Genomic DNA, 24,199 nt, shown 5'->3' with positions numbered 1-24,199 from the left:
CAAAGACAGTTTAATTTTGTTAATTTACGAGTAAACTAAGATATTTGTGGAAATGTATCTAAATAAATGCGTCTAAAACCAAACGATGTCGAAAAACATCTAAATATTTCTTTTTTTTTAATTTAAAAAATATCAAACGCTCGGCGAAGCAAATCAATTGATATAATATCTCATTAAATTATAGCAAAGTAGAGAATAATCATAATTATGTGACTTTCCATGGACAAAGGTTCTTTATGCACGGTTTTATTATGTGTTTTTATTTTTGTTCTGAATAGAAGTAGCAGAATGCAGAAATATGGACTATATACTTTTACCCTAGGAACATCCCATATGCCGCATCTGCCCATCGTAAATTGACATTGACTATAGATTGATGCACATAGTATCTAAAGTAGTAAAATAAATAAACTATGTCCCACAATATTTTGGAGCTGTCTAATTACACCGGTTCTAACTACAATATTATCTACGTAAGTCGAACCTCCGCGTAGCAACCGTCGCACACGCGCACCGGCTTGGTGTTGCCAGGAAGCGCCACTGACTTCTCGCTGCAAGCGCCGCAGAATATCTGCCCGCATCTTCTACAGTGATGCTGGAATTCATATATCACATCGATATATATATATGTATATATATTATAATCAGCACTCGGATCACAATCATAACCTGTTTTGATATACCTTTTGACTATGTACATTATGTACTTTTATATATTATTAGAAAAAAAACATTGTAAGAAACAATAATGGTAAGCCGATCTGACCAACACTGTTCAAATGAGTTTCTTTCGGCATTTCTTCTCAGCAGTGGTCGTCCCGAAATGCCAGTAGTTTGTAGCTTGTGAGAAATAACTATATAATATAAAAATTGACGAGAAAAAGTGCCTGTGAAGGTCTAATTTCTGAATAAATGATTTGGATTTGAATTTAAAGTTGGCTGTTAAAATGTGGTTAGATGATGTTACTGATATTAACTTATGTTAAATTTTGTTATGAATAAGAGGGAATATTTGATGTTCCGAGAGAAAAGGTTCGACGAGGATTATTTTTATTATAGATGCGCTCCATAGCGTACCATTTCTCGTGGAATGTCATATTCTTCTTCATAAAAATGTTAAAAGCTTAGGAAATATATACATTACAATATTTCATAGAACAAAACATATTTTAAGTTTAAGCAGGATTTGACTTTTTTTTAATGAATGAGAGAAAAATCATAACTATTTATTTTTGTATTATTAAAAAACGCTCATCTTCCATGCAATTTACCGCAATAATAGCAAGCTCAAGCTAACTATTCACATTTATTAGCATTATTAGAGAAACGTGTATTCGTATTGATCCTCATTCTGTGCCCGCTTTTACAACTGCATGGCAGCCTACTGTGACCTCATGACGTTACGCTAATACTATCGCTAACCAATAATACCAAAGATATAGGTAATAGGTACTATTCTAAACTATAACAAAACATACCTTCCGCCTAGTAATATTGAACTCCTTAACGCATGCAGTACACGCTGTTGCGTCTTTGTCGCTCGTCCACGTTGGAGTTTCATCACTGGTTGTGGCAACACTGGCTTCTCTCTCCAGCAGTTCTGCCAACTGCAGTTTGTTCTCGCTCAGTGTTGCCCCAACCTCTTCCAGCGTCTTCTGAGCTTCGCTGTACTGTGTTTTCAGGAGGTGTTGCTCTTCTTGCAAGGCTAGGTATTTCTGCGGTTTATAGAAAATATATTTTACAGCTCGATATATTATAAGCACTTCTACGGATAGCTTCCAACTAATAAGTTTAACTTTAATCAATCAGTCAACTATTAAATTAAAACACATGTTACTTTCATCTTGCCTGAAATATATTATACAATTTTGAAGATCCGTCGTGGTTTTAAAACATAAAAGTATAAATTAACTGACCTGTCCTATAGATTTTAGAGATTCCACTTCTTGTGTTAGCATTGATATTTTGTCTCGATCTCTTATCATAGATTCCTGTGAAATGTACAAATGTTGAATTATGTTTTGTCCATTCGACACCTACCTGGTGAATCTCTCTGTATTCCCGTTCGGTAGTACTAAGTCTACTTACATACAACAACTGATGAACAAAATATATGAATGTTTAATCTTCGTAAGTATTGTTAATACAGCGTGCTATTGAGTTACAGTACTCATTGGGAGGAAGATAGTTACAAACAACGAGAATTTTCCCCCCGATGTGTTACAAATCGCGTTGTATCTCAATGGGAACAAACCGTAGTTTGCAACAGCCAAACTAAGTATATCAACTAGGACTTGAACCGACTCACTAATTAATTAAAATTACGAATATCTGGGTTTGTTTGGTACACGTTATTGATGTTCCATAAAATCACGTACAGTAACTTTCTCTGAAGCCAATTGTTAACAAAATTGACATTTATATATTTTAATGAATCCTTGAAAATTTAGACTTGAACATCTGTCTATACAAAGATATTCCCATTTGTTCTAGCGATTGTGGTCCACTGGCCAAGACGCCCACTGAGATCACCCTGAGATCCCAGGTTGAAACTCAACTCGTGCCACTCGAGTTTATATATAATTCTGACTAATGAATAGTTTTCATAGATATGACCTCTTCATTTCAAAGATCATCACTACATGGGGATCCTAGTGAATTAACTCTGTACAAAATGGAATAGCCCACGAGCTATTCTATTGGCTGGCAGATCCATAAGCACTCTTAAGCACGCCACGGAGGTGGTATTTGTTTAATGCTGGCATACCTCACATGGCTATTCGATATTTGCAAAAACATACAACGCTTACTATTGTCGGGTATCAATCCATAATTCGCATCAAAACTACGCAATGTAAGTCGTTTATTTGCAAATACATATGACCCAATACCAATGTGAAGGGACAATATAAAATAATTACAATATACGTACTTGCAGGGATATCCTCCACTCGCGCTCAATCCTGAGGTCCCCCTCGGCCGCCACGGCCCTGGTCTCAGCCACGGCCGCCTTCTGACCCAGAGAGCGGGCGCTCTCCTCCAAACTCTTCCGGGCTAGCTTGTCTTCTTGTAACCTGTTTTATCCATCACTTCATTATGCCTATTACCTACTCTTTTATCTCTAAGTCACATCATATGTAGTGGCATCCGCCAGGTTGGTCAAAATCGAAAAAGTTTGTTCAGAAACTACATGCACTTTTTCAAGTCAAATTTCATTAACTATTGCATTTCGGCCAGTAATGATTGGCATCACGAATTTAAGCAGTGATGTAATTTTTTTATAGTTTATCGTGGAATTCTGTTGAAATATTTGGCTATAGACCCTTTTGGATGATATATAGTTTGTAGAAAGTGTGCAGTCTATGCACATACGATATCTACTCCTAAGCGGTGATGGGAGAGATAAAACCCATCTGTGATCGAAAAGTCTAGGTTTGATCCAAGTCGAACCAATGAGTTTATAACATTCCCATCGGACCCATTTTATGCACAATCATTACACAGTATAAAATAAAGTCAGTTCCCGCTCTTTATATCTTAAAAACTACGCAACGGATTCTGATGCGGTTTTTTTAATAGATAGAATGATTCAAGAGGAAGTTTTACATCCAAGTGCAATGTTTATACTGGATTACTAAACTATTTTTCATGGCTAGAGCTGTAGAGACAACTTATATTTTCAAAACAAAGTACCATATGCGTGTATTATGAGCAGATGTTACTGTGTTTCAAAATATATCCATTATTATGTTAAAATGAAAATATTCTATCGCAAATAAAAGTAAAAAAGAAATTTTAATTGCTATGTACATACAGTGTAAGGAGTTTCATAAATGTATTTTAAACTCATATACACATTGAATGGGTGCATAATCAATATTTTTGGCCGAAACAGTAATCACTAATACATATACACAATAATATATTTTCATTGGTCAGTTAAAAGCATGCAAAATTAATTAGAAAATTGATAACGGCAAACCTACACAATCAACATAAAATGAAAACAAGCGAGATTAGTCTCTGGTCAATAAAATACTGTGTGCGACTGAAATGCTTTATTATAAATAAGGCGGTTTACACATCTACGGCCTCCGAATTACAAAACTATTAAAAAGTAATCAAAGACAAACTGAGTATTAAATCATCAACAAGCTTACACAATAATTCTATAAAATTAATAGTTTTATATAATTTAAAATGGAACCAATGAGATCAGATTGCAGACATTACAAATTACATTCGTCACTTTTACAATGGATATCACTAAAAAGTATATAAATAATTTAATCTAAATTGAATATATTGGAGCTGCCTTGCGCTAATTCATTTTATATATTACCTAAATTAAGACGATAGAAAGGAGTACCTAGTATATAAGGTAGTAATATGTAACGTCCTGAGCCTTAACATTAACGAATACAATAACAACTTGGATTGATAAACGTAAAACAAGTTGAAACAATAAGAATATAAAAGTCTCAACGGAGCTCACAGCAATATGAAAGCTAAAGCAACAGTAGCATTATCACCGCAACAATATTTCCCTAAATTATACAAGAAAATATCAAAATACTGATTCTCTATACGTTTATTGTGAGGGTTTGCCAATATCAAGTGACAGGAAATCACCGTATGATTATGATTAATTCGCAAGCGGTGCACTGCTCACACCTAGGTGCGGAATCGATACTAATATATCAAGCGATGCTAATCGATTAATCCTCTCGATCCGAATGTATGGCAGGCAGCGCCCGCCGGGTGACGATGACAAAGGAAAAAGTGTTAAACCTACTTCTCATCGAGCTGATGTATTGTGCTGCCCATTGATTCAGTCTTTGCTTCCAATTTGGCTATTAGCTCAGTTTTATGTTTCAAGGAACTTTCACATTCCTAAAACAAGGCCAATAAAAATTTAACTGAATAACGCTTACTTGTACAACATAGATTTGTCAGTGCTAGAATATACTATGATATACAAAATATACATTATTCACACAATTCAAGCAGCAATTCACATGTTTATTCAACTATAGGTTAATATTGTGACTATATTATTTGGATTAAGTACTAGAATGTATGAGAAATAGTTAACATTAGGTAATTGATGTCATTATATTAGCCTCAACATTAGAATACTTCATTGATATAACAATTTAGTAATTATAATAATGCTGTTAGTAATGTTACATAATGTTTTCAGAAGAAATAACACCGTAACATTATCGGAACATTTGTACAAATACTTACACTGATGGTATTGAATTAGATTTATTAATCTGTGTTTTTATCACTACTACTACTACTGGTCTTTCGAAACGGTGGTATTTCTTGTAAATTTAATTTTTTGTTAGGCGGCCCTTCGTCCCTGGACTTTGTACCCTTTTGTGCGCTTAGGGCCTTGAGTTTTTCTAATTTCTCGCCTAAGTTATTTTCGTTAGTGGTGGGAGACCTGAGCGCTTTGACTAGATCGTGATCGGGTCCTAGGAAGTGGTTATATTTCTCAAGGTTGTGGAGAATTTTGCCAATTTGCTCGGCCTTGCTCTGAAGCCTGGAGACCATTTCGCCCTTCTGCGTGAGTTCCATCTCGCATTCCTTCCGTGCGACAAACGCGGCATTGATGAATACAGCATTGCATTAGTAATATATATAATAACAGTAAAATTAGTAGTTATATATAAGCAATATAAGTTAATAAATAGAACTGCGTAACTTTAATATTATCAGATATATGTAAGCGTTTACTATGTTGTTTCGGAATTATCGTTTCATAATATAGATATGAAAAACGTAACAAATATAATAATTTAAATGACAATCAGAAAAATTAGGGTCCGCCTAGAGAGATAAGATGGTGAGAATTGTGTGGACTGCCACATATTTTGTATAATCTTTGGACAAGTTTTATTTGAATATTTCAAATACGATGAATTAGGGTTTATAAAAGGCAAATATTTACTTGTATAACTTGATATAATACATATGTATAAGTATTTCCAAATGCAAAAAAGAAAAAATAAGGTGACTCTAATTTTCTGACCACAAAATATATGTAAAAATATATAGTACAGGTCATGAAACAGTACAACAGTGACTAAGCGGAAGTCCATTAAAGAAGACATTTGTACCGATTGTATTTAACTAAGTGTCCAATAATAAGACAAAAAACACTTAAAAGCTTTTACTAGTATATATTTTATAAGCTGTATATTGAAAACCTGATATCAAGCTATTTGGTATTTTAGTAGCAAGTTAGGACTAGGAGTTAAGCAACATTCTAGTATATCGATTGCAACAAAATAAGGACAAGACAAAAATGTTAGTACACTCATACTCGGTTGTTAAGATACCAATTAATTAAGCGGTGAATCGAGTGGGCAGGAGACGAGTAAAGCGCCCACGCAACATGATGGAATATGCGTGTTGCCTTTGTTATGATTGATGAAAACAAACAAATGAATATAGTTGACTAGTAATTTGGATAAGCGATTTAGAGTTCGAAATCTCGTAGAAATAATTAATCAGGAGCGATTAAATTAACTAGTGTAGATTAAATTAAACAAACATGAAAATAATGTTGTAGAAGTTTAAAATACATTTAATAATTTTGTATCAATAAATCTTAATTGATTTAAATAAATTTGAAACACTTTAAATACACCGAACAAAGTAAATGGTGTATCTCTAAGAATTTTCGAACTCAGTGTGTTAGTGTATAAAGTACAGACGATGACTATAATAAGGGTCTGAGTCGGTGAATTGAATAACGCCAATAAATTTGGAATGAAAACTGTGCCATTAGTCATGGAAATAGGAATAAATGCTTGTTGATGAATTCCATAAAATGTAACTAATGCTGTCAATAAAGGGTACAAAATCCTAAAAATGCAAATACAAAGAAAACTAAAGACAACGGGCTAGCATATCTATATGAGATAGAAAATTTTTATACAACTTCCTGGCCCGCCTCATACAAAGTGGCAGATTTGGCCTTGTAAAACTGGGCACACAGTAAGGGATTAAATATATTAGCACTCGTCACGTTCTCGTATATTTCTAATACGCATTTCTCTTTTTGTTTTCTCTAGTTTTCTCTGTCTACGTAAAAATGTACTAATGCTATTGATATATTAAAAACTTACCTGCAATTTTTTGTACATTTCTAAGTTGATTAGCTTAATGTCGTCTAGTTGTCGTCTCAGCGATATAATTGTGTCCTGTTTGTCGTGTATGTCTTTCTCCAATAGTTTCATAGCTACTTCCATTTCTGCTTTTAAAGATATCTGCAAATTAATGATGCGGTATTGAATATTTTCTTCCTTTTTCTTTTTGAAGTTCAGTTACTGTTGAAGTAATGAGTGGCAAGTCCATCGCTGGTTTGTATTTTTTTGAAAATGCTATTGATATTGTACTGATAATTAAATATATTAATAATATTGTTTAATTTACAATAATTTTAAATTTTAATTTAGATATAATCAGTCATACCTGTAAGTCGAGTTCTTTTTGTAGTTCCAGATTCTTCTTTCTCTCTTCTTCAAGTACTTTCCCAGTCTCACTATCCTTGTCATTCTTTGATTTATCAGAGGTTACGCTTTTGACGCTACGTTTTTCCTGAAATGTATGGGCGAAATTTTAAAATTAAAAATTTTAATTCAATAACTAAAATACGATTACGGACATACTAAAATGCGATATCGCATTTTAGTATGTACTAAAATGTCGTATGTCCGTAAATATTTTTATTTTATTATTTTTAGGCCAATGAAAGAAAAGAAGTACTCTACGTTACTTTTTTCGTCTTATTTAAGATTTAGTATGTTCTTGTCGATGGAGTGTAATTCCGCCCTAAAATACGATCACTCCATGACTTCCTTGGATGTCGTAAGAAGCGACTAAGCGGACCTTGGCAGTTGGTAGACAACAATAGCATTCACCTCAAGGAGGGTTGTTCATCTGGACATGCTAATCTCTGGAACGGGGAACTGGGGAAGCAAACGGGAAAACACTCAGATGAGAGACATCTGAGTGTTTTCCCGTTTGCTTCCCCAGGTATGGAGCGGTAGCACCAGGTTGCGCTTTCCTACTTTTTCTCCACCACTTCGCACGGTTTTTGACTACCGGTTCGATTTGTAGAATTATTTTGTGTATAATATTCTTCAAGAAGGTTTAGGGTCGATATCCAAAATCCCACAATTAGCGCAGAAGCGAAACTTAAGATGTAATATAATAGAAAAAAAAAAATAAAATTAGTTCTTGTTTACCGCAGTAAACTAAATATTATGGAAATAATAAATATGAACATGCATTCATTAGAGCCAAATATCTTCAAAATATTGACTCATTAATTGATTCATACGCTTCTTTGGAGCTGGTTTTACCCTTCAATTGGTGTCTTTGTATTGGGTTTTTGACATTATGCTGACATATACTAATTAATTAACGCAAATTATGCGTTGCACGCTTGATAAATATTGAGTGTTGATTATATGAACATATACTCAATATTTTATTGCAACCACAAAGTTAACATGGTGATATACAAAATAAAATTTGTATTTGAAATAATTTTTCCTTAAATTTTGTCGATTTAAATAATGACTTTGTTCTGCTTCGGTTAACGCTGTCGAAAAATCCAATATATTGAACACGGTTGTTGTTAAATCTTTATGGGCGATATTAAAATATTTTCTTAATATGCTAATTGAAAAAATTAATCGTATTTTGTTTAATTGGTCATTTAAGATTATATGAAACAAATTGATGCGTTTTTTATTTACGAAATCGTTTTCATATTTTTCAAATGTTAGTAGTACTTTATTGTTGTATTTATAACAAAATAAAAAACTAGCTTCAAATAAACTTTGTCATATCATATATCATTACTAAGCGTGAATAGATAACAATAACAGTGACGTTCCATAATCTTTCAATACTTTAGTATTGACTAAAGTATTGAAAGATTATGGAGCTATCACTATCACAACTAAGAGTAGTTGTTGTAAAATAAAATGAAGGAAAAAAACAACATAAAATGCCAACCAACAAATAGCTAGTGATATAATATTTGCTAAGAGTAGATAAACTAACGCATAAGTGTTAATGAGCACACATGAATTTAAAATAAGTTACCTCTTCGTCCGACTGCAACTCTGTCACTTTCATCCTAGTGTCTTTCGTTATATCCTGGCCTGGAGAAAAAAAAATCACGTGTATACGTAAATAAACCCAACTCACTAGCCGCCAACGTGATATATTTAAAACTATTAAAATAACTCACAAGATCTGAACCACTGACTACGCGTTTTTGCTGTAGAATTTCCCATTAAGGTTGAGCTATGGAGCATAACGGGTCGCGGTAGTGGATTATTAAATGACAATGGTATAAAGACGAGCGGCGACTGCGGCATACTAATGCAGACTAAACCGAACTGACTCATCAGATCGCAAGGTGTCTAATCTGAAGTGCCTATTGTATTTATTTTCGTGGTGATTTAACAACAAAGTTTCACTTTCAACCTTCGCATTTTGAATCAAAGCTGCGAAGTAATTAACACGGGTAATTAAAGAGAGGTGATTAAAAAGTTTTTTTTTGTAAGTTTGAAGTGCTCCAAATCAATTGAAAATGGACTAATCAACCTCTCTATCGGCAAAATAATATAAAAAAGATTTTTACCAAAAAATATTTTGTAAATATTTTAGTTGCATTTATTTATTGGACAAATTTTATGCTATCGACATTAAATAGAATAAATAATAAATAAATATAAATATATTACGACAAATCACACAGGTTAGCCCATAAAGATAACACTTTTCTAAATAAAAGTGAGTCATTTTTTCAGCGAATATAAGATTTTCGTCAACACATGTCAAACTAGGTCAACGGAAGTGCTTTCATGAGAGGAAAAGACATAGAAATTTGTTAATGCAGTGTTTCTTTCGGGATGGTTATAAATGTAGGTAAATGAACTTAAAACTTCTTTATATTGTTATAGTTTAAGTTAATATTAATTATTGTAGTCTAGAAATTTTACCTGTAACAGAAATAGTTTTTTTCAAAAACAGCCGGTCTATACAGCAAGTTCGTGATTACGTTTGCAAAAGTGTACATTACTTTCATGGTTATGGTATATAATGTATATGGATGTTTTTGCGTCAAAAATGTCATTATAAAAAGTAACTGCACTGTCTTTAGAGAGCATTGAACTATGGCTACTTGTGTTTGTCTATCACACGTCAGTATCATATATAAATATAGTTGCCAATATATATTGGTAGTTTAAGGATGTGACATATTTACCCAATGCATGTTTCAGTTGATTATTCTCTTCCACCAGCTGTATCATAGTATTTTTGGCGATGGCAAGGTCCTCTTTCATTAGGGCGTTAGTGGTTGTTAGGCCTTCGACCTTGGCTTGGAGATTAGCTACCGTTGCGCTGTAATATTGTTTTTAATTCACTAGGTGAAATATTAAAATAAACGTGTTTTAAAATTATTTCTTATCATTTATTCAAAGATGATACTTGAAAGTCCAACCGAAGAAGAATCTTTTTGAAATCTAATAATATTATAGAATTTCAAATAATAATACGACGAATCAACATATCGATGTTAACATGATGTTTTTTTAATTTATTTAGAAATTTTATTAAGGATAAAAGTAAACCAAAAGCTAATGGTTTAGTTAGTTAAAAAACAACAAGTATTAATTTACTTGTTCTCTATTACGCCCCGCATTTGACAAAAATCTGTTATTTTGTCTAAAAAAACGATGTAATGTATTTTTTATATACTAGTAAATATATAAGTAAATAAAAGGGACTCACTTGAGATGTCTATTAAGTTCCTCGATATAGTTCTTCTGATCGAGCATAGTGTTAATATGGCGCTGTTTGGTCTCGTTGTTGGAGTTGTTTCCATTGCCGGCTATGTCTGTGCTGGAGTTGCTGCCTCGTAAGTAAAGCGAGAAGTCGATTACGCCTTGTTGACTGTCTAGATCTTCCTCCTAAAAGGTATGAGTGTTATTTTTATTACGTTTTTATATTTATGTTTAGGTACTAGATGAAATCGGCGCTGTGGCTTCCAGTCATGGCATAAGGCTGACCTTTGGGTACGTTTTTTGCGTAGACTTATTTAGTTTGTAAGCAAATATAAAAACTGTAATATTTTTTACCGAATAATGTATTTATTTCTACGCGGTGATCGTCTAAGGGGATTTCTGTTTACCCATGTTTTCAGTTGGGACATTATCATCCGAATCGGTGTTTGCATTTATAATTTCGCGATCTTTAAAATTGTGAAAATAAATTGTTCGAACCCTAAGATTTCATCGGGATATATTTTCTAAGATATATTATTAAACGTAATTATTTTTGTCGTGTTAGTGAAGTTTCGATGAACTACAAATACTGAACCAATACGGTAACAAAAAAACATGACTTTGATCTATAGAGAAATGAGTGCGTTACCTTGACACACAAATTGCAGTCGACGACATTGAGGCCGACAAGCAGCCCGGTGATTATGACCGCTTCCTCGTTCAGCATGAGGGCGTGTGGTTCGAAGTACTCGTCGAGGGTTTCCTCGCGGTGTTCCAGGAGGATCCTCAGGTAGTCCGCTAGCCGTTTCTGCATTAAGGCTAGGCGGAGCCAAGCGCGCGCGCGGCCCATTGCCGTTCTATATAATAAATATTAAAATCACTTAGGTGCTAAATATTTAAAGTAGATATTTATATTCATTTATTTAACTGTCGGTAATAAAAATGACGGTGCTTAAGCTAGAATGAAAAAACATCCTGTTTTAGGCGGTAAAGGAATTTTTCGGTGAAAAGTTCCCTAATGATTTACCAATGTACAAGTGCTCCTTTGAAACTTACTTGACAGTGGGTAAAGCCCTAATGCTCGCGGTGATGTCAGCCGCCTCTGGTGAATACTTCTCGACCATTTGAAGAATATCCCATAGCTCCTTTTTGGGTCCCAGTAAACCCTAAAAAGAGATACCATAATTAAAAATACTAAAGTTCATGTACACGAAAACTAAAAAAATGATGATCTTTTTTGGATATGGCCCCTTCTACTGTCCATCCTTATGGCCAAAGCCGATCAAGGACATTGAAACGACTCACGTTTTATATTTGGCTTTATGGAGATTCATCGGAGAAGTTTCAGTTATTACAAGAAATAAGAATATACGAATAAATAAATAAAAAGGTAACATCCGATTTTTATAAACCAGTAACATATGTCGGCAGGTCATTGTACTGAGCTCTATTGCGCAGCGTGGGAGTCGAAATTGTTACGTCTGTAATTTGAATGATTATCTTCTTGTGTCGCAACGATAGGCATGTAAGTATATCCAACAATAATAAATATGAGTAAGCTACCAGCTACACAGGCTGCCAAGAATCATAAGTTTTAAAGGTATAACAAAATACTGTTCATTCTTGCAAAAGAGTAGCGCTTTGTTGACGCGCTTATCTAAATATTAGTGACCGCATCGCATGACCTTGACATGGCCTTAATATAGTAGCATAAAAACAATTATTTTAGTAGCAAACCTGATTCTGTCCCTTAATAAAATATCTTCGGTAGGTATAAGCCGAAATATTTATTAGGTAAATCGGTTATCAAGGTAGCCACTTGATCAAATAAGTGGCGTTAATTAAAAGTATGTATCATTTACATTTCTAAAAACTTTTGTACATTTTATTGCTAACCCTGGCAACTACGCCATTATGGAGACAGAAAGCTGAAACCTTAGACTAGCACAGGGGCACAAAACAGGCTTATAAAATGTTAGTAGCCTGTATGTATGTTATAGCCTGATAGGTACCAGGACCAGGTGTCCTGGTACCTATCAGGCTTTCATTTTGTGAAGCATCTATGATTCAGATGTTAGTTCATGCTTATAAAAAATAAAAAAGGAAGTGACTCACTTTCTTAGGTTTGAGGCCGTGTCGCATGACATGCTCGAGAACGATGAAGAAGTGGTGCAGGGGCAGGTGGTCGCTGTCGAGCATCCGGCCATAGCGCAGCGACTGCTCGATCAGTTCCTTCACGATCAGCTTAGAGATGTTCACTAGGTTGCTGCGCTCGATCACCACAGGGTCTCGAGCTGTAACAAAACAACATTTAGTTTAACGAAGCGAAGCGTGTTGCGGATGGATTCCTCTATAAAGATTTGACGAAGCCAATATCGGATGAATTTCTGTAAAGTCGAAGCATGTTGCTGATAAGAACTCGTGAAGATAGCTATAACCTGTAAATATAACATTTGATGTACATACAGTTAATTTTTATAGACGTATTGGTCCTCACAAATGTAGCCGAGTAAACACGCTAAGAATTAGCATTTCAGGGAAGAACGGACCATGGGCTCCGACTGTTTATCGTTTAGTTATGACATGTTATAATGAATATAGAGGAAATAACCGTGCAATCATTCAGAGGAGGTATGAAAGTGTTCATGCGAGAAAAAGGGTATCTATTTGCCTGGCAGTAAGAAAAATCGGACATCAAAAATCAGACTCAGACGAAACCAATAAGTATTTCGACGGCTGTAAGTTGATGTTGATGGATGGAACTGCTATTTGGAAACATTATACAACAAGAAAATGTTTTATCAAGAGAGAGTTAAGATAGAAAATGCATAAACTGATAATACCAAATGTCTGGTAGCAGTTAGATTTTCATTTTACATTACGTCGTACTATCGAATTCGAGATAACTGAGTATATATGTAAGACACTCAAGGAAGGTAAACAATAAATACCAAATAATGATGATTCACTCTATTCATAACGTCATTATGGTCTTGATTACAGCTATAATGATTTTTCCTATTGCCTGTACTTATTTTTAAAGAAATTTTATGAAATAAAGAACAGATAATATATTACCCATGAGTGCATGCATAGGATCGACAGGCGACGTGATAGGTGCTTCCGATGGTCGGGTGTAAGAGTCAGTCATCTCCATATCATGGAGTTCTTTTAAACAGAGCCACTCTCCGTCGACGGAGACGCGGAAGTTGCACAAGTAGATGGTATCTTGCGCGCCGGCCATTTCGGCGTCCGGGTTGTCACCCTGATGGTATCCAGGTGGAATGTCTAACCCAGGCAAGGGATCCACCCCGTGTGAAGCCGCAAGAGAACGCATAATAAGCCCGCAAAGAAACTATGAAGCGAAAACAATGCACTGCCGTGAAACACGATCACTTCTCGAAATGCATTGCACACAGGATTCACTTGAAGGTCAAAGGCGATGGCCGAGTGGTCAGCTAATACATTTTATTGCTCCATAATAAGCAGCGACATTATTAAATACTTCAAAAGAACTACTGTTATAATAACAATCTAATTAATCACGGGAAATGTGCGTAATAAGAATTTTCCAGCAAAATTCGACACTATTGATTGCTTTTTCGTGGAGGGTCTACAGTGGCCGGAAAATCAATACATGACGAGACAGGCGCCATCTTTAGGAAAACTAGGGAAACATTTGGTGAGGGTTGAAATTTGCTGAACTGTAGCAATGCAGAGGTTTTTCCCAGAATTTACTTTGTTTACAGATTTCATTGTAGATGTAGTTTATGACGTTAAAAAGTTGGTGAAATTCATGACTTAATACTTACTAGTTGACTGCCAAAGGTAGATAATCCCATATGGCCACCATTTGTTTTGTTATATTTTTGTAATAAAGTTTTATAAAACAAATAGTTATAGGAAATGAAGTTTATGAAAAAATATTTAAATTAACAAAATTTTATAATATAATAATAAATAATTATTTTAAATGTAGACTTACATTCAATATTATTTATTAAGATTTTGAATTTTAAATGATTGTTATAGATAATTTTAGACATCAGTAAGAAGAAGTTTAGATTTTTAGGTCTAATTTTATAATATAATAATTATAAATTTAAGCATAAGGTGGTGGTGTAATGGTTAAGACACCCGCCTGTGGATCAAAAGGTCTCAGGTTCAAATCCTACTTGTACCACATGAGTTTGTATACCAATCTGTTTCATGTATAGTAGTTTTCAAAGTCCACCACTTGTTTCCCTCTGAAGGAAAACTTCGTGAGGAAACCTGCACACTGGTTGATTCTTATTAACTTGTGTGTGAAATGGAGAAGGCAATGGCAAACCACTCCATTAATAATGCCAAGAAAGTTGTTTTGTCTCTTTCATTGCAAGTAATAACCACGACCCTCAGCCATGCGGAATACGACTATGAATAAGCATCAATTTATAATTTATGTTTTACTATCTACTGGGCCATTTCACATGATTTAAGTATTATACATACATACATAAATTTATTTTTTATTGGTAGCCATGCCAGTTAGTAAGTAGGTAAAGATATAATTATAAATTTAAAAAAAAGGTTATACCAACCATTGTGGATACATACAAATATATTAAATATATTAAGGAGTATGAAATAATGTTATTGTCACAAAAAATTTAAATACACATTATAACACATCTCTCTTACCCTTGCATGTGCACTTAGGACTTTAGCCCTGCATAAAAATAAACTAAATAGTTTTGACCACATAATAATACCTACACTACTACAACAAATTAATATAATATTTTATATTATATAATTATAATTGTTAAAATAACTAGTAATAAAGTAAAAGCTGTGATTTGGAAAACTGGAGCCAATACTTTTGCAATCCTAGAAACTTATTACGATTTATTATTGAGCAAAATAATTGAATTAATTTTGTTACTTAATATTAAATTACCCTATAGTCTCTTTTTACTTAGAGTTGTTAGCATTTATAGAATTAAACATGTGCAACAACTTTATTTGGCAATGTTTGTAATATCTTTAATTTAAAGTAGAATTATTATAATAACTACTAATACAAATAAATAATCAAATGTAAAGGTATTTAGATCATATTTTATTTAAATGATTTTTAAACTAGCATTATATAGGTACTATGCTAACATTAGCAATGAGCATGTAAAATATCATGAATATGGATTTAAAACATGTTTTTCTTGTTTTTTGACTCCAATTTACATGAAGCGTCTTCATACACTAACTTGTAAAATTTAGCACACAGTACCAAGGAGTAACTACAAGTGTAATTTGACTATAAGAGCGACTTACTTTTAGAACTATAGAAGTAGGAGTTGTCTGGTCGTGATATCAACAGCTCTGGCCATTTGTCATCTTTTGCTGATGAAACTGATGGTGATCTATCGAAGAATTGAGATCTCACCGACGTCGTAGATGTAGCTGGTGATACTTCTGCGTGTTTATCACTTGCCGAAGCCATTATTACACAAGATAAACTCTAAATTGAATAATTGTTTTGTATTGCATCTCGCCGATTGTATGCAACTTTGCAAAACGAAAGTAAACGCGTCAAAGTAATGTCAATGTCAAACTCTAACGAATGTCATTGCCAAAAAGACAGTAGATACCTACCATTTAACATTTAAAGTACACTATTCACTAACCTGTTTATTGTATGTAGAGAACAACGGGACAGCAGCGGCTTGAAGGAATCCATTCATAATTATTCTGTATATATGAAAAGGAGACCCGTAGAAATGGAATATAATCTGAAGGGTTTGACGAATAAGAGGCGAATCTCGCGCGACATTATATTTGATTTCTCAATAGGAAAACATGTCTTTTGACATCGAAGCTGAGGTTTTCTTGTTATAAGCATTAACTGAAGAAGAATCTCAAGATGTGAGGAAGAAAAGAAGAAAATGGGTTCATGAGCTGAGTACAAAGAAAGTTACTTCTTTAATTACTTACTTTTTGTAAAAATATTTCAAAGTTCAAGTTCAACGGCATTTCGAAATATCAGTCGCTCTCTATCCCGCGTATAATTCGCTGCAGCTCATGCGATATTATCTCTATTCGCGTCAATTTGAATAGGGCATATTACGCAAAGCTCAGCGTAGATGGCGCTACTGGTATAACTAAGGTACACAAACATTGCCAATGGAGGCAAAAAGCGTCAATTTTCAATATTGTTGCAGATTTACGACCAAAAATACGTCTACGCAATTGTGGTGCGAGTTTAAAGGAAAAAGGAAGGATTTAGTGGATTATCCTGAAAATATTAACACTATTTTAGGTTATGTTCTGCAATATTTGGTCAACTGTGGTCATAAAGTGATATAAACTTGATTTTGACTGAAGATCTTACCTGTATGAAGTCCATATTTTAATACGTCTTGAATTTAAGAAGTCGTGTAAGAAGTGTTTTTTCGACCGTTTACTGGCTCGAAAATTTTACAGCGCGAGGCGTATTCCATAGTTTTCGAAGTTTTTATCTTATGGAAAACGATTTTTCCCAATATTTCGACACCCGAATATGCTACATTGTTGTTTATTTTCACAAATGAATGCTTACATAATGAAATTATTAATAAAGTCTAAAATAAATGTTTTAATCGACATAGCAAAATGTGCAGTAATTTCCTATGATTCAAATTGATGTGATGTGGAACAAAGGTTTCTTTATTTTTTATACCCTTAATAGGTACGTAGAATTTTCTACTTTGAAATTTGAAAACCATCAATGTCATCATATAAACATACACTGTTATGTTTATTTTTATAATCAAAATAACATTATTTAACCTTCGTAGAAAAATAAAATAGAAATGAATTTGCAAATCTCACCCGTTGAGCCTCCTTTAAGGCTTTTGGTCGTGAATCCACTGTTGGCCGGGTCCAAGCTGGCGATCTCGGAAATAATGGCAGGTTCCGTATTCGGGTACAATCGCTACATCGACCTTATTCTTCTCGTGTATTGCAATGAAATATCTTTAGCTGAACAGTTCAAAATGGAGCTCAGAGGATGTGCCTTTGCAAATTGCAACAATATTGTAGTATCCTCTGATTTGCCCAGGTTCGTTTCAGTTTGTTTATGTATCTATAGTTTTAGGAGCAATATTACAGATGTTAATAAGATTACGCCAGAGGCCATTTCGTAACTTCTTTCATAACATAATAGGTGCAGCTGGATTTCCCCTGAGTAAACAGATAATGGTTGAGTATTAAAGTACCTACCTAGTACCATTTGTGGACTAAATTTTTTGACTCATCCGGGCAAAGTTCTAAAGAAATTAAACAACTTTATAATCTAACAACTGCTGCGGCTGATGTTAAAATACTTACATTTGAAAAACAGTTTCACTTTCACTATACGGTTGTTTAGGCGGGAATACGTTACAGTGTATGCCACGTCCACTTACCATATTTCCTAATTTTGATTTAAAGTTTTATATTTTAATGACTACCGGCCCGTCCCGGCTTCGCTCGGGTGAAACCATAATAAAAAAGTAGTCTTATGTTACTCCTGAACGTTTCGTCTGTCTCTGTGCTAAACATTGTGCACTATTTTCTTTTGGGGACTGGGGTGAAACCTAAGTAAGGTTCTGAAGTTATATCAGTTTTGGTTCTGGGTTCCACTTCAGGGTTTATTGTCATAAAACAGGTACTAATCTAATGATGATGATGTATTAATACTATATAGTTCTATCTCATACAGGTAAGCACCATAATAAATATATTCCTTGTATTATAGTCTTTCAGATGCGGATGTTTTTATGTTTATATCAAATTTCAAAAATCCGAACAGAATTGATTATACTAATTTACACGACGAAAGGCACTTTGACACGATGTATCTTATTTTGAAAGTCGCCACCAACCTTACCGCTTCGTTGGCCGACAATGAAATTAAAGAAGAAGAAAAAACAAAACGTAAGAAAAATATACCTGAAAAGAAAAAAGAGAAGCCTGTAATTGTGGCTGATGGATTGATAACATTATATATTTTGAGGGAAGTATGCAAGGATCTTCCTTCAGATATACTCTTTTGTCCTACTCCTGTGCCCGTAGTGGTCAGATCTGTGTTAGCTGATTATCTAAAGGTAATTCGTTACTTATTTTTCAATTTGTAGACAAAAACTCTAGATTTTACTGTGTAGGTAGGTACTGAGCTGATCACCGGCTACCTATAACCAAAACTTATAATTAGTAGTTTAGAATTATGGTACCCAATGCCTCCTCTAAATTTCAATCATGACTGCCGTCTTTCAGCATCATTATCATTTCGAGCACAATAAGTCTACTTCAGAGGGCTTAGTGCGAGTTTGCTATTTACATATTACCATTGAGTCTATCTGTTCGAAGTGAGACGCAGCGAACCAATTACATTGGGCTATTGTGACGCAACGACAACCACACCGAAATGTGATTGGTTAGCTGTGTGTCACTTTGAATCAATTCGACAGTGAGAAGTGAAATGCAAACCCTCACTAAGCCCTCAGTACACAGGCCTCTCAAAAACTTCCACGACTGACGAAGTGACGACATCGTCGTCTTTAAAGCTGAGTGTTACGAATTTAGACGGCGATCATGGTCGTGTGGATCATGGATATACAATACATAGGTATAATAAGTCTTGCGTCCCTTCGATCAGATATCGTATGGTTTTTCAGACGGAATTGACTAAATTTAATCATGTACATGCATGGGCCGCAGACGATGAAATTTTCCATTTTGAAATAGAAAAACCTTTGATAAAGAGCGATACGCTAGAAGAGAGTCGTGCTTGTGGAAAAGAAGTTATGGGGAATGAAACACTCGAATTGTATGGCTTTGACTATTTGCAGTTATGTGATAATTGGCTGAAAACTGAACTGAGAGAAAAAGTGAGTGAAATTTTGTTAAGACAATTTTTAAAGAGACAAAAAATATTTGAAGTAGGTACTGTGAATGTTTACCATTGCACTGTTCATTGTAAATGCTTATTTGCTATGGCTTTTTATTAGCTAATGGATCCAGACGATGATAAAAAATTATACATAAATTTACATTAAAAAAAATGGTAAGCCCTTCTGGCATAATAGGGACCAACACTGTTTGAATGAGTTTCTTTCGGCATTTCTTCTCAGCAGTGGTCGTTCCGAAATACTCGTAGTTTATAGCTTTGGTAAATATCATTTAATTTAGAATATGACGTGAAAAAGTGCCTGTGAAGGCCTAATTTCTGAATAAATGATTTGATTTTGATTTAAAAATAATCTTCGTAACCTACTGGGGATTAGGTGTATACGGACCTATATACGCCCGCGACACGAAACGACTTAAGGGCCCCCTCGAAGTAGTATATTGCTTTTATTATTAGTATTTTAATTGTTTTTATCAATACTTAGGTCGTATCTCGTTTAGGAAAGAACCCTTATGGTTCTATATTCAGAGCATCGGAAATAGTGAGGATACTTCAATATATTTGGAAGCCTCGAATAACCAATGGCCTTCAGTTGTACATCAACTTGGGCGTCATTAGCGACGGCTCTCTGGGTTCACTCAAAGGTGAATAAATCAATGATAAATAAGTAGTATACAATCCAAAAATTTGTAATTTTAAAAAAGGTGATTTTTTAAAAAACGTTTGAACTTCCAAGAACTTTGGTGATAAATGGTATCATAATTTCGGTCTACAAATTGTGATTCTAATCCGTAATATAATTTTGCCCATCTCTGTTTTGTGTGTATTTTTTCCCGACTATAATTTGTGTATGTACACTACAGTGTACATACACAAACTAGTCAAGTACTAACTAAAACCAACTAACTAGTCAAAATAGCTAGTCATTAGTGTAATACATTACACACACATAATACACTGTAACATTATTTGCGCTACTGTAATAAGCCTACCTATTAGATTAGAATTCGTAATAAATCATTACATTATTTTTATTAAGTAGATACATTATATGCTAATCTAAGATTTTATTTTATTTTTCAGGGTTACCTTGCGTGTTGCCATTAATTATAGAGGGAGAAAATTGGAATGTTAACAAATATTTTGATCGAGATTCATACATGCGTACCGAGATGAAACGGATCAATATAAGGGTGAAGCATATTTTAGAGAAGGTAGTATCATTTTTTTTTGTTAAGTGGGTTAGAAATGCACACAATAATTTCTATATATTTGTCATGATTTTAATCTAGAAAAGCAAGAAATTTTAAGCTAGAAAGTCTAACTAGGTATACTTTTCTATTTCTCTATAATTATCATTCATCGATGTTTTCAATAATACTGAATAGGTATCGGATGGAAGATAATCGATAAAAATACTCTCTTTACTTATCTTATCAATTTTCGAAAGCTTCGATAGTACAGTTGCCAACATAGTTCTGTATTGTTCCTTCCAGTTCACTCCATACTGCAGGAAGTTCATGGAAGATAACGTGGTCCAGAAGAACTTTGTGCCGGCGGAAGAAGATATGATGACGATGTCTGATACTACTACTCGTACCACCGAAGTGTGATTGAATAATGTGATCAAAAAAATAGCTAGTCACTTAATATGTAATGCTTTTGATGGTGGCTAAGTACCAATAATTTGTATATTTGATGATTACTTTGTTTGTTTTCGCAGTTTTAGATTTAATAATTATCTATAACTATAATAATCTATAACAAATATTTATAACTTTATTTTGCTTGCTTAATTAACTAAATTATTTAAACAAACATTAACAAAAATGTTTCCAAAATGTTTGATGAAATATTTTAAAATGGATCACCATACAAAGGTATAGAAAAGAGTGTCATAATAAAACAGTCAAGTGTGAGTTGGACTCGCGCATTGAGGGTTCCGTAATTTACGAGTGCCACTTCGAGTAGGTACCTTAAATATCCCATCAATACATGATTATGTATTGCATGACGTCAATTTTGATTTCGTCTTAAAAATTTAAACTAAACAGGTAATGTTCAATTTTTTCACAGCTTCAAGGGACCTTCAACCTGGATATTTCATGTAAATTTTAACGTGATAGATGACAGACGGTCAGACGGACAACAAAATCCTATAAGGGTTACGTTTTTACCTTTTGTAGTACGGAACCCTAAAACATCATAGGTCCATTTGAAAAAGGGAACAAAATAAGTAAATATTATTTTTTTTATTCCTTTTTCCAATGGAACTTTGAAATGTTCATGGCAATAAAGAACCCAAAAGTTTTCACGTTACTTAAAAGCATGTATATTAGGTATATACATACAATATAATATAATACAACACTTAGAAGTGATGGCCAGTATTTCGCAAGAAAAACACTGAAGAATCTGCCATGAAAATATCAAAGTCCCGTTTGAAAAAGGAACAAAATAAATGAATGTAATCAAGTATGTTGATTGCCGTTAAGTTAGATCACGGGCAGCGGCGCGCGGCGGCGATCCATCGGAAGGAAAACAAATAAAAGCGCATTTGCCGACCGATTAATATTCGACGGACTGGCTCCCGCGCCCCGACCACGTCGTTTGTTTAACCTCTTCTGTCAATTTGATTTTCGACCTCGAGGGTGTGTAATTTCTATTAGGAAGGCCGCTTTGTTTGAGTACTCGCCGCCGACCACTAACCCTGTCGAGGATCGCAGTTTAATCTACAAGAAAACGTTTATGTGGGAAGAGTCATTATTAGTGTATAATTATTTATGAATAGCACAGAAACGTTTGTTTGTAGAAGTTGTTATTATTTTAAAGAAAAAATACGTTGAGATTCGACTTAATTGGCTGCACCATTTTATTTATACACAGAACCCTAGGTGGGTTATGTGTATAATAAAATGGTGCTTCCTAGGCCACCTGGGAATTTTCCATAAAAGACTTAGAAAAATATTAGATACTTATGAGTTAATTAAATTAGCCGTTGATGTCGATGCTCTTTTATTACAAATTTATTTTAGAAATAATTCTTTCTTTGTTTCCGCCAGCTTGTTTAATTTCCTCAAGGAGTTGTGTAGTTTCTTCAGTCCGTAGTTGTTTGTTCTCCCAAGGCGTTTTTTTACTTTATGAAATTGGTTCTATGCAGATTTTTAAAATAAGATCTAGATAGAACAATAAGATATTTTGTGAAGTCATTATAAAGAAGAAATTATAAAGATTTTTATTATTAGAATTAAATTTGTTTTGTTTAATTTGTAGGTGTTTTTAATTGGAAAATTTTATTGTATGCTGATATTACGGCCGATTATTACAAAGTTTTTCAATTGAACTAAAATTATAGTCGACTCAACTACTGCAGTCCTATGGATTTCGGTGAAAATAGGCACACTAGTCGAATAAAACCTCGAAGAGCACATATAGGATGCACCTTATCTTGAAATTCCTATGGCATTGAAACCCCAAGGCGTTGGTTTGTTGGTTGAATAAATCGAGAATTCATTGGTCGAGATAAATAGCAGTCGTTTCTGGATGGACGGCGCGGCGCGGAGCTCAAAGATGGCTGCTTTCCCGGCGCGTCGGGAGCGGGAATTCGAATCAAACTCGTCTCATTAGCCCGTAAAGGAAAACTTGGATTAGTTGACCAACTTTCAGTGGCGAATTGCGCGAAGTGCGTTCGGCATGCAGACAAACTGTATATTTGCCTAACTTTGCTCTTTAGCTACCTAATAATGTTGTATTTATTTAATTAAAGCTTTATTGTACAAAAATACAATTTTTGATGCTGTATGATGAGGCATCATCTAAGGTGAAGATTGATTGTTGAAAGAAGTAAACGAATTCAAGGGTTAGAATTTTATACAAATGAAAATCATTAATTACTTGTATATTATTTATGTTAATACTTTACCTGCCACAGTGTTCTTACTTATGGCTATTACCTATGGCTATTACAGATACTAAATATACGCTAAAAGATTACAGATTTGATTAAAAAGTTTGAAAAAGGACCCAAAAGTTTTCAGGCTACTTAAAAGCTTAATTTAATAAAAACTCGCGTTCTTAAATTAGACATTTATCTGTCTGGGAAATCAAAAGTTTTAAGAAAATAAATAACGGAGTCTTCCCTTGTGTTTTGTTTACCCTTCCGACTGGAAGCGGGACTTGTGCCACATTAACAGGAGTGTGATTTTCGTGTGCAACGGAGCCCACGGTGGATTCTTCTTAATTCGACACGGTTTCGACTCGCCACGTAACAAATTTTGTCCTGCCCAGTATTACAGCACAGTATTACAACAAAAGATTGAGCCTGTTTCATCACTTTCAAATAAAATATTATATTGTAATGACAGATAAACATGTAAGCGCTAGATAAATCTGCCTGATGTATTTAGTCATTTAACCCTATCGAACTCTTGTAAAAACACAATTTTTAACACTATATCTTTTCTATATG

General features: G+C 34.0%; 2 protein-coding genes across 4 annotated transcripts; one reads left to right on the top strand and one right to left on the bottom strand.

Annotated features, from left to right (window-relative positions):
- Positions 1–106: 106 nt before the first annotated feature.
- Positions 107–16,402, bottom strand: LOC128672345 (uncharacterized protein). 3 transcript variants are annotated; one of them, XM_053749443.1, is made up of 14 exons: positions 16,137–16,402; positions 12,939–13,117; positions 11,880–11,989; positions 11,473–11,680; positions 10,831–11,009; positions 10,304–10,440; positions 9,133–9,191; positions 7,489–7,614; positions 7,143–7,283; positions 4,796–4,893; positions 2,933–3,074; positions 1,917–1,991; positions 1,479–1,715; positions 107–595 (listed from the first exon to the last, which is right to left on the bottom strand). In XM_053749443.1, the coding sequence occupies exons 1-14, from the start codon at positions 16,303–16,305 to the stop codon at positions 470–472; spliced, it is 1,986 nt and encodes a 661-aa protein (XP_053605418.1). In that variant the 5' UTR covers positions 16,306–16,402; the 3' UTR covers positions 107–469. The 3 variants fall into 3 exon arrangements, with proteins under 3 accessions (XP_053605418.1, XP_053605417.1, XP_053605419.1); XM_053749442.2 differs by lacking the exon at positions 16,137–16,402 and adding an exon at positions 13,902–14,466; XM_053749444.2 differs by lacking the exons at positions 107–595; positions 1,479–1,715; positions 1,917–1,991; positions 2,933–3,074; positions 16,137–16,402 and adding an exon at positions 13,902–14,467 and having other exon boundaries at positions 4,044–5,595.
- Positions 16,403–17,534: 1,132 nt separating this feature from the next.
- On the top strand, positions 17,535–21,433 carry LOC128672619 (uncharacterized). The gene is made up of 6 exons (XM_053749877.1): positions 17,535–17,901; positions 18,580–18,928; positions 19,499–19,711; positions 20,216–20,375; positions 20,815–20,945; positions 21,228–21,433. The coding sequence occupies exons 1-6, from the start codon at positions 17,654–17,656 to the stop codon at positions 21,342–21,344; spliced, it is 1,218 nt and encodes a 405-aa protein (XP_053605852.1). The 5' UTR covers positions 17,535–17,653; the 3' UTR covers positions 21,345–21,433.
- Positions 21,434–24,199: the final 2,766 nt, after the last annotated feature.

This window comes from Plodia interpunctella, chromosome 9, assembly GCF_027563975.2.
Source record: "Plodia interpunctella isolate USDA-ARS_2022_Savannah chromosome 9, ilPloInte3.2, whole genome shotgun sequence".
Lineage (NCBI taxonomy): Eukaryota > Metazoa > Arthropoda > Insecta > Lepidoptera > Pyralidae > Plodia > Plodia interpunctella.
The sequence above is the reverse complement of the archived record's forward strand: the minus strand, read 5'-3'. Positions and strand labels throughout refer to the sequence as shown.

Bases quoted from the DNA above. Each gene is read 5' to 3' on its own strand.
- LOC128672345 (XM_053749442.2), bottom strand. From the start codon at position 14,160: ATGCGTTCTCTTGCGGCTTCACACGGGGTGGATCCCTTGCCTGGGTTA. The intron at 13,118-13,901 runs GTAATATATTAT...GTTTTGTTACAG, and splicing joins TCCTATGCATGCACTCATGG to CTCGAGACCCTGTGGTGATC. The intron at 1,992-2,932 runs GTACGTATATTG...TACATTTCACAG, and splicing joins AGTGGAGGATATCCCTGCAA to GAATCTATGATAAGAGATCG.
- LOC128672619 (XM_053749877.1), top strand. From the start codon at position 17,654: ATGAATTTGCAAATCTCACCCGTTGAGCCTCCTTTAAGGCTTTTGGTC. The intron at 18,929-19,498 runs GTAATTCGTTAC...ATGGTTTTTCAG, and splicing joins TGTTAGCTGATTATCTAAAG to ACGGAATTGACTAAATTTAA. The intron at 19,712-20,215 runs GTGAGTGAAATT...ATCAATACTTAG, and splicing joins AAACTGAACTGAGAGAAAAA to GTCGTATCTCGTTTAGGAAA.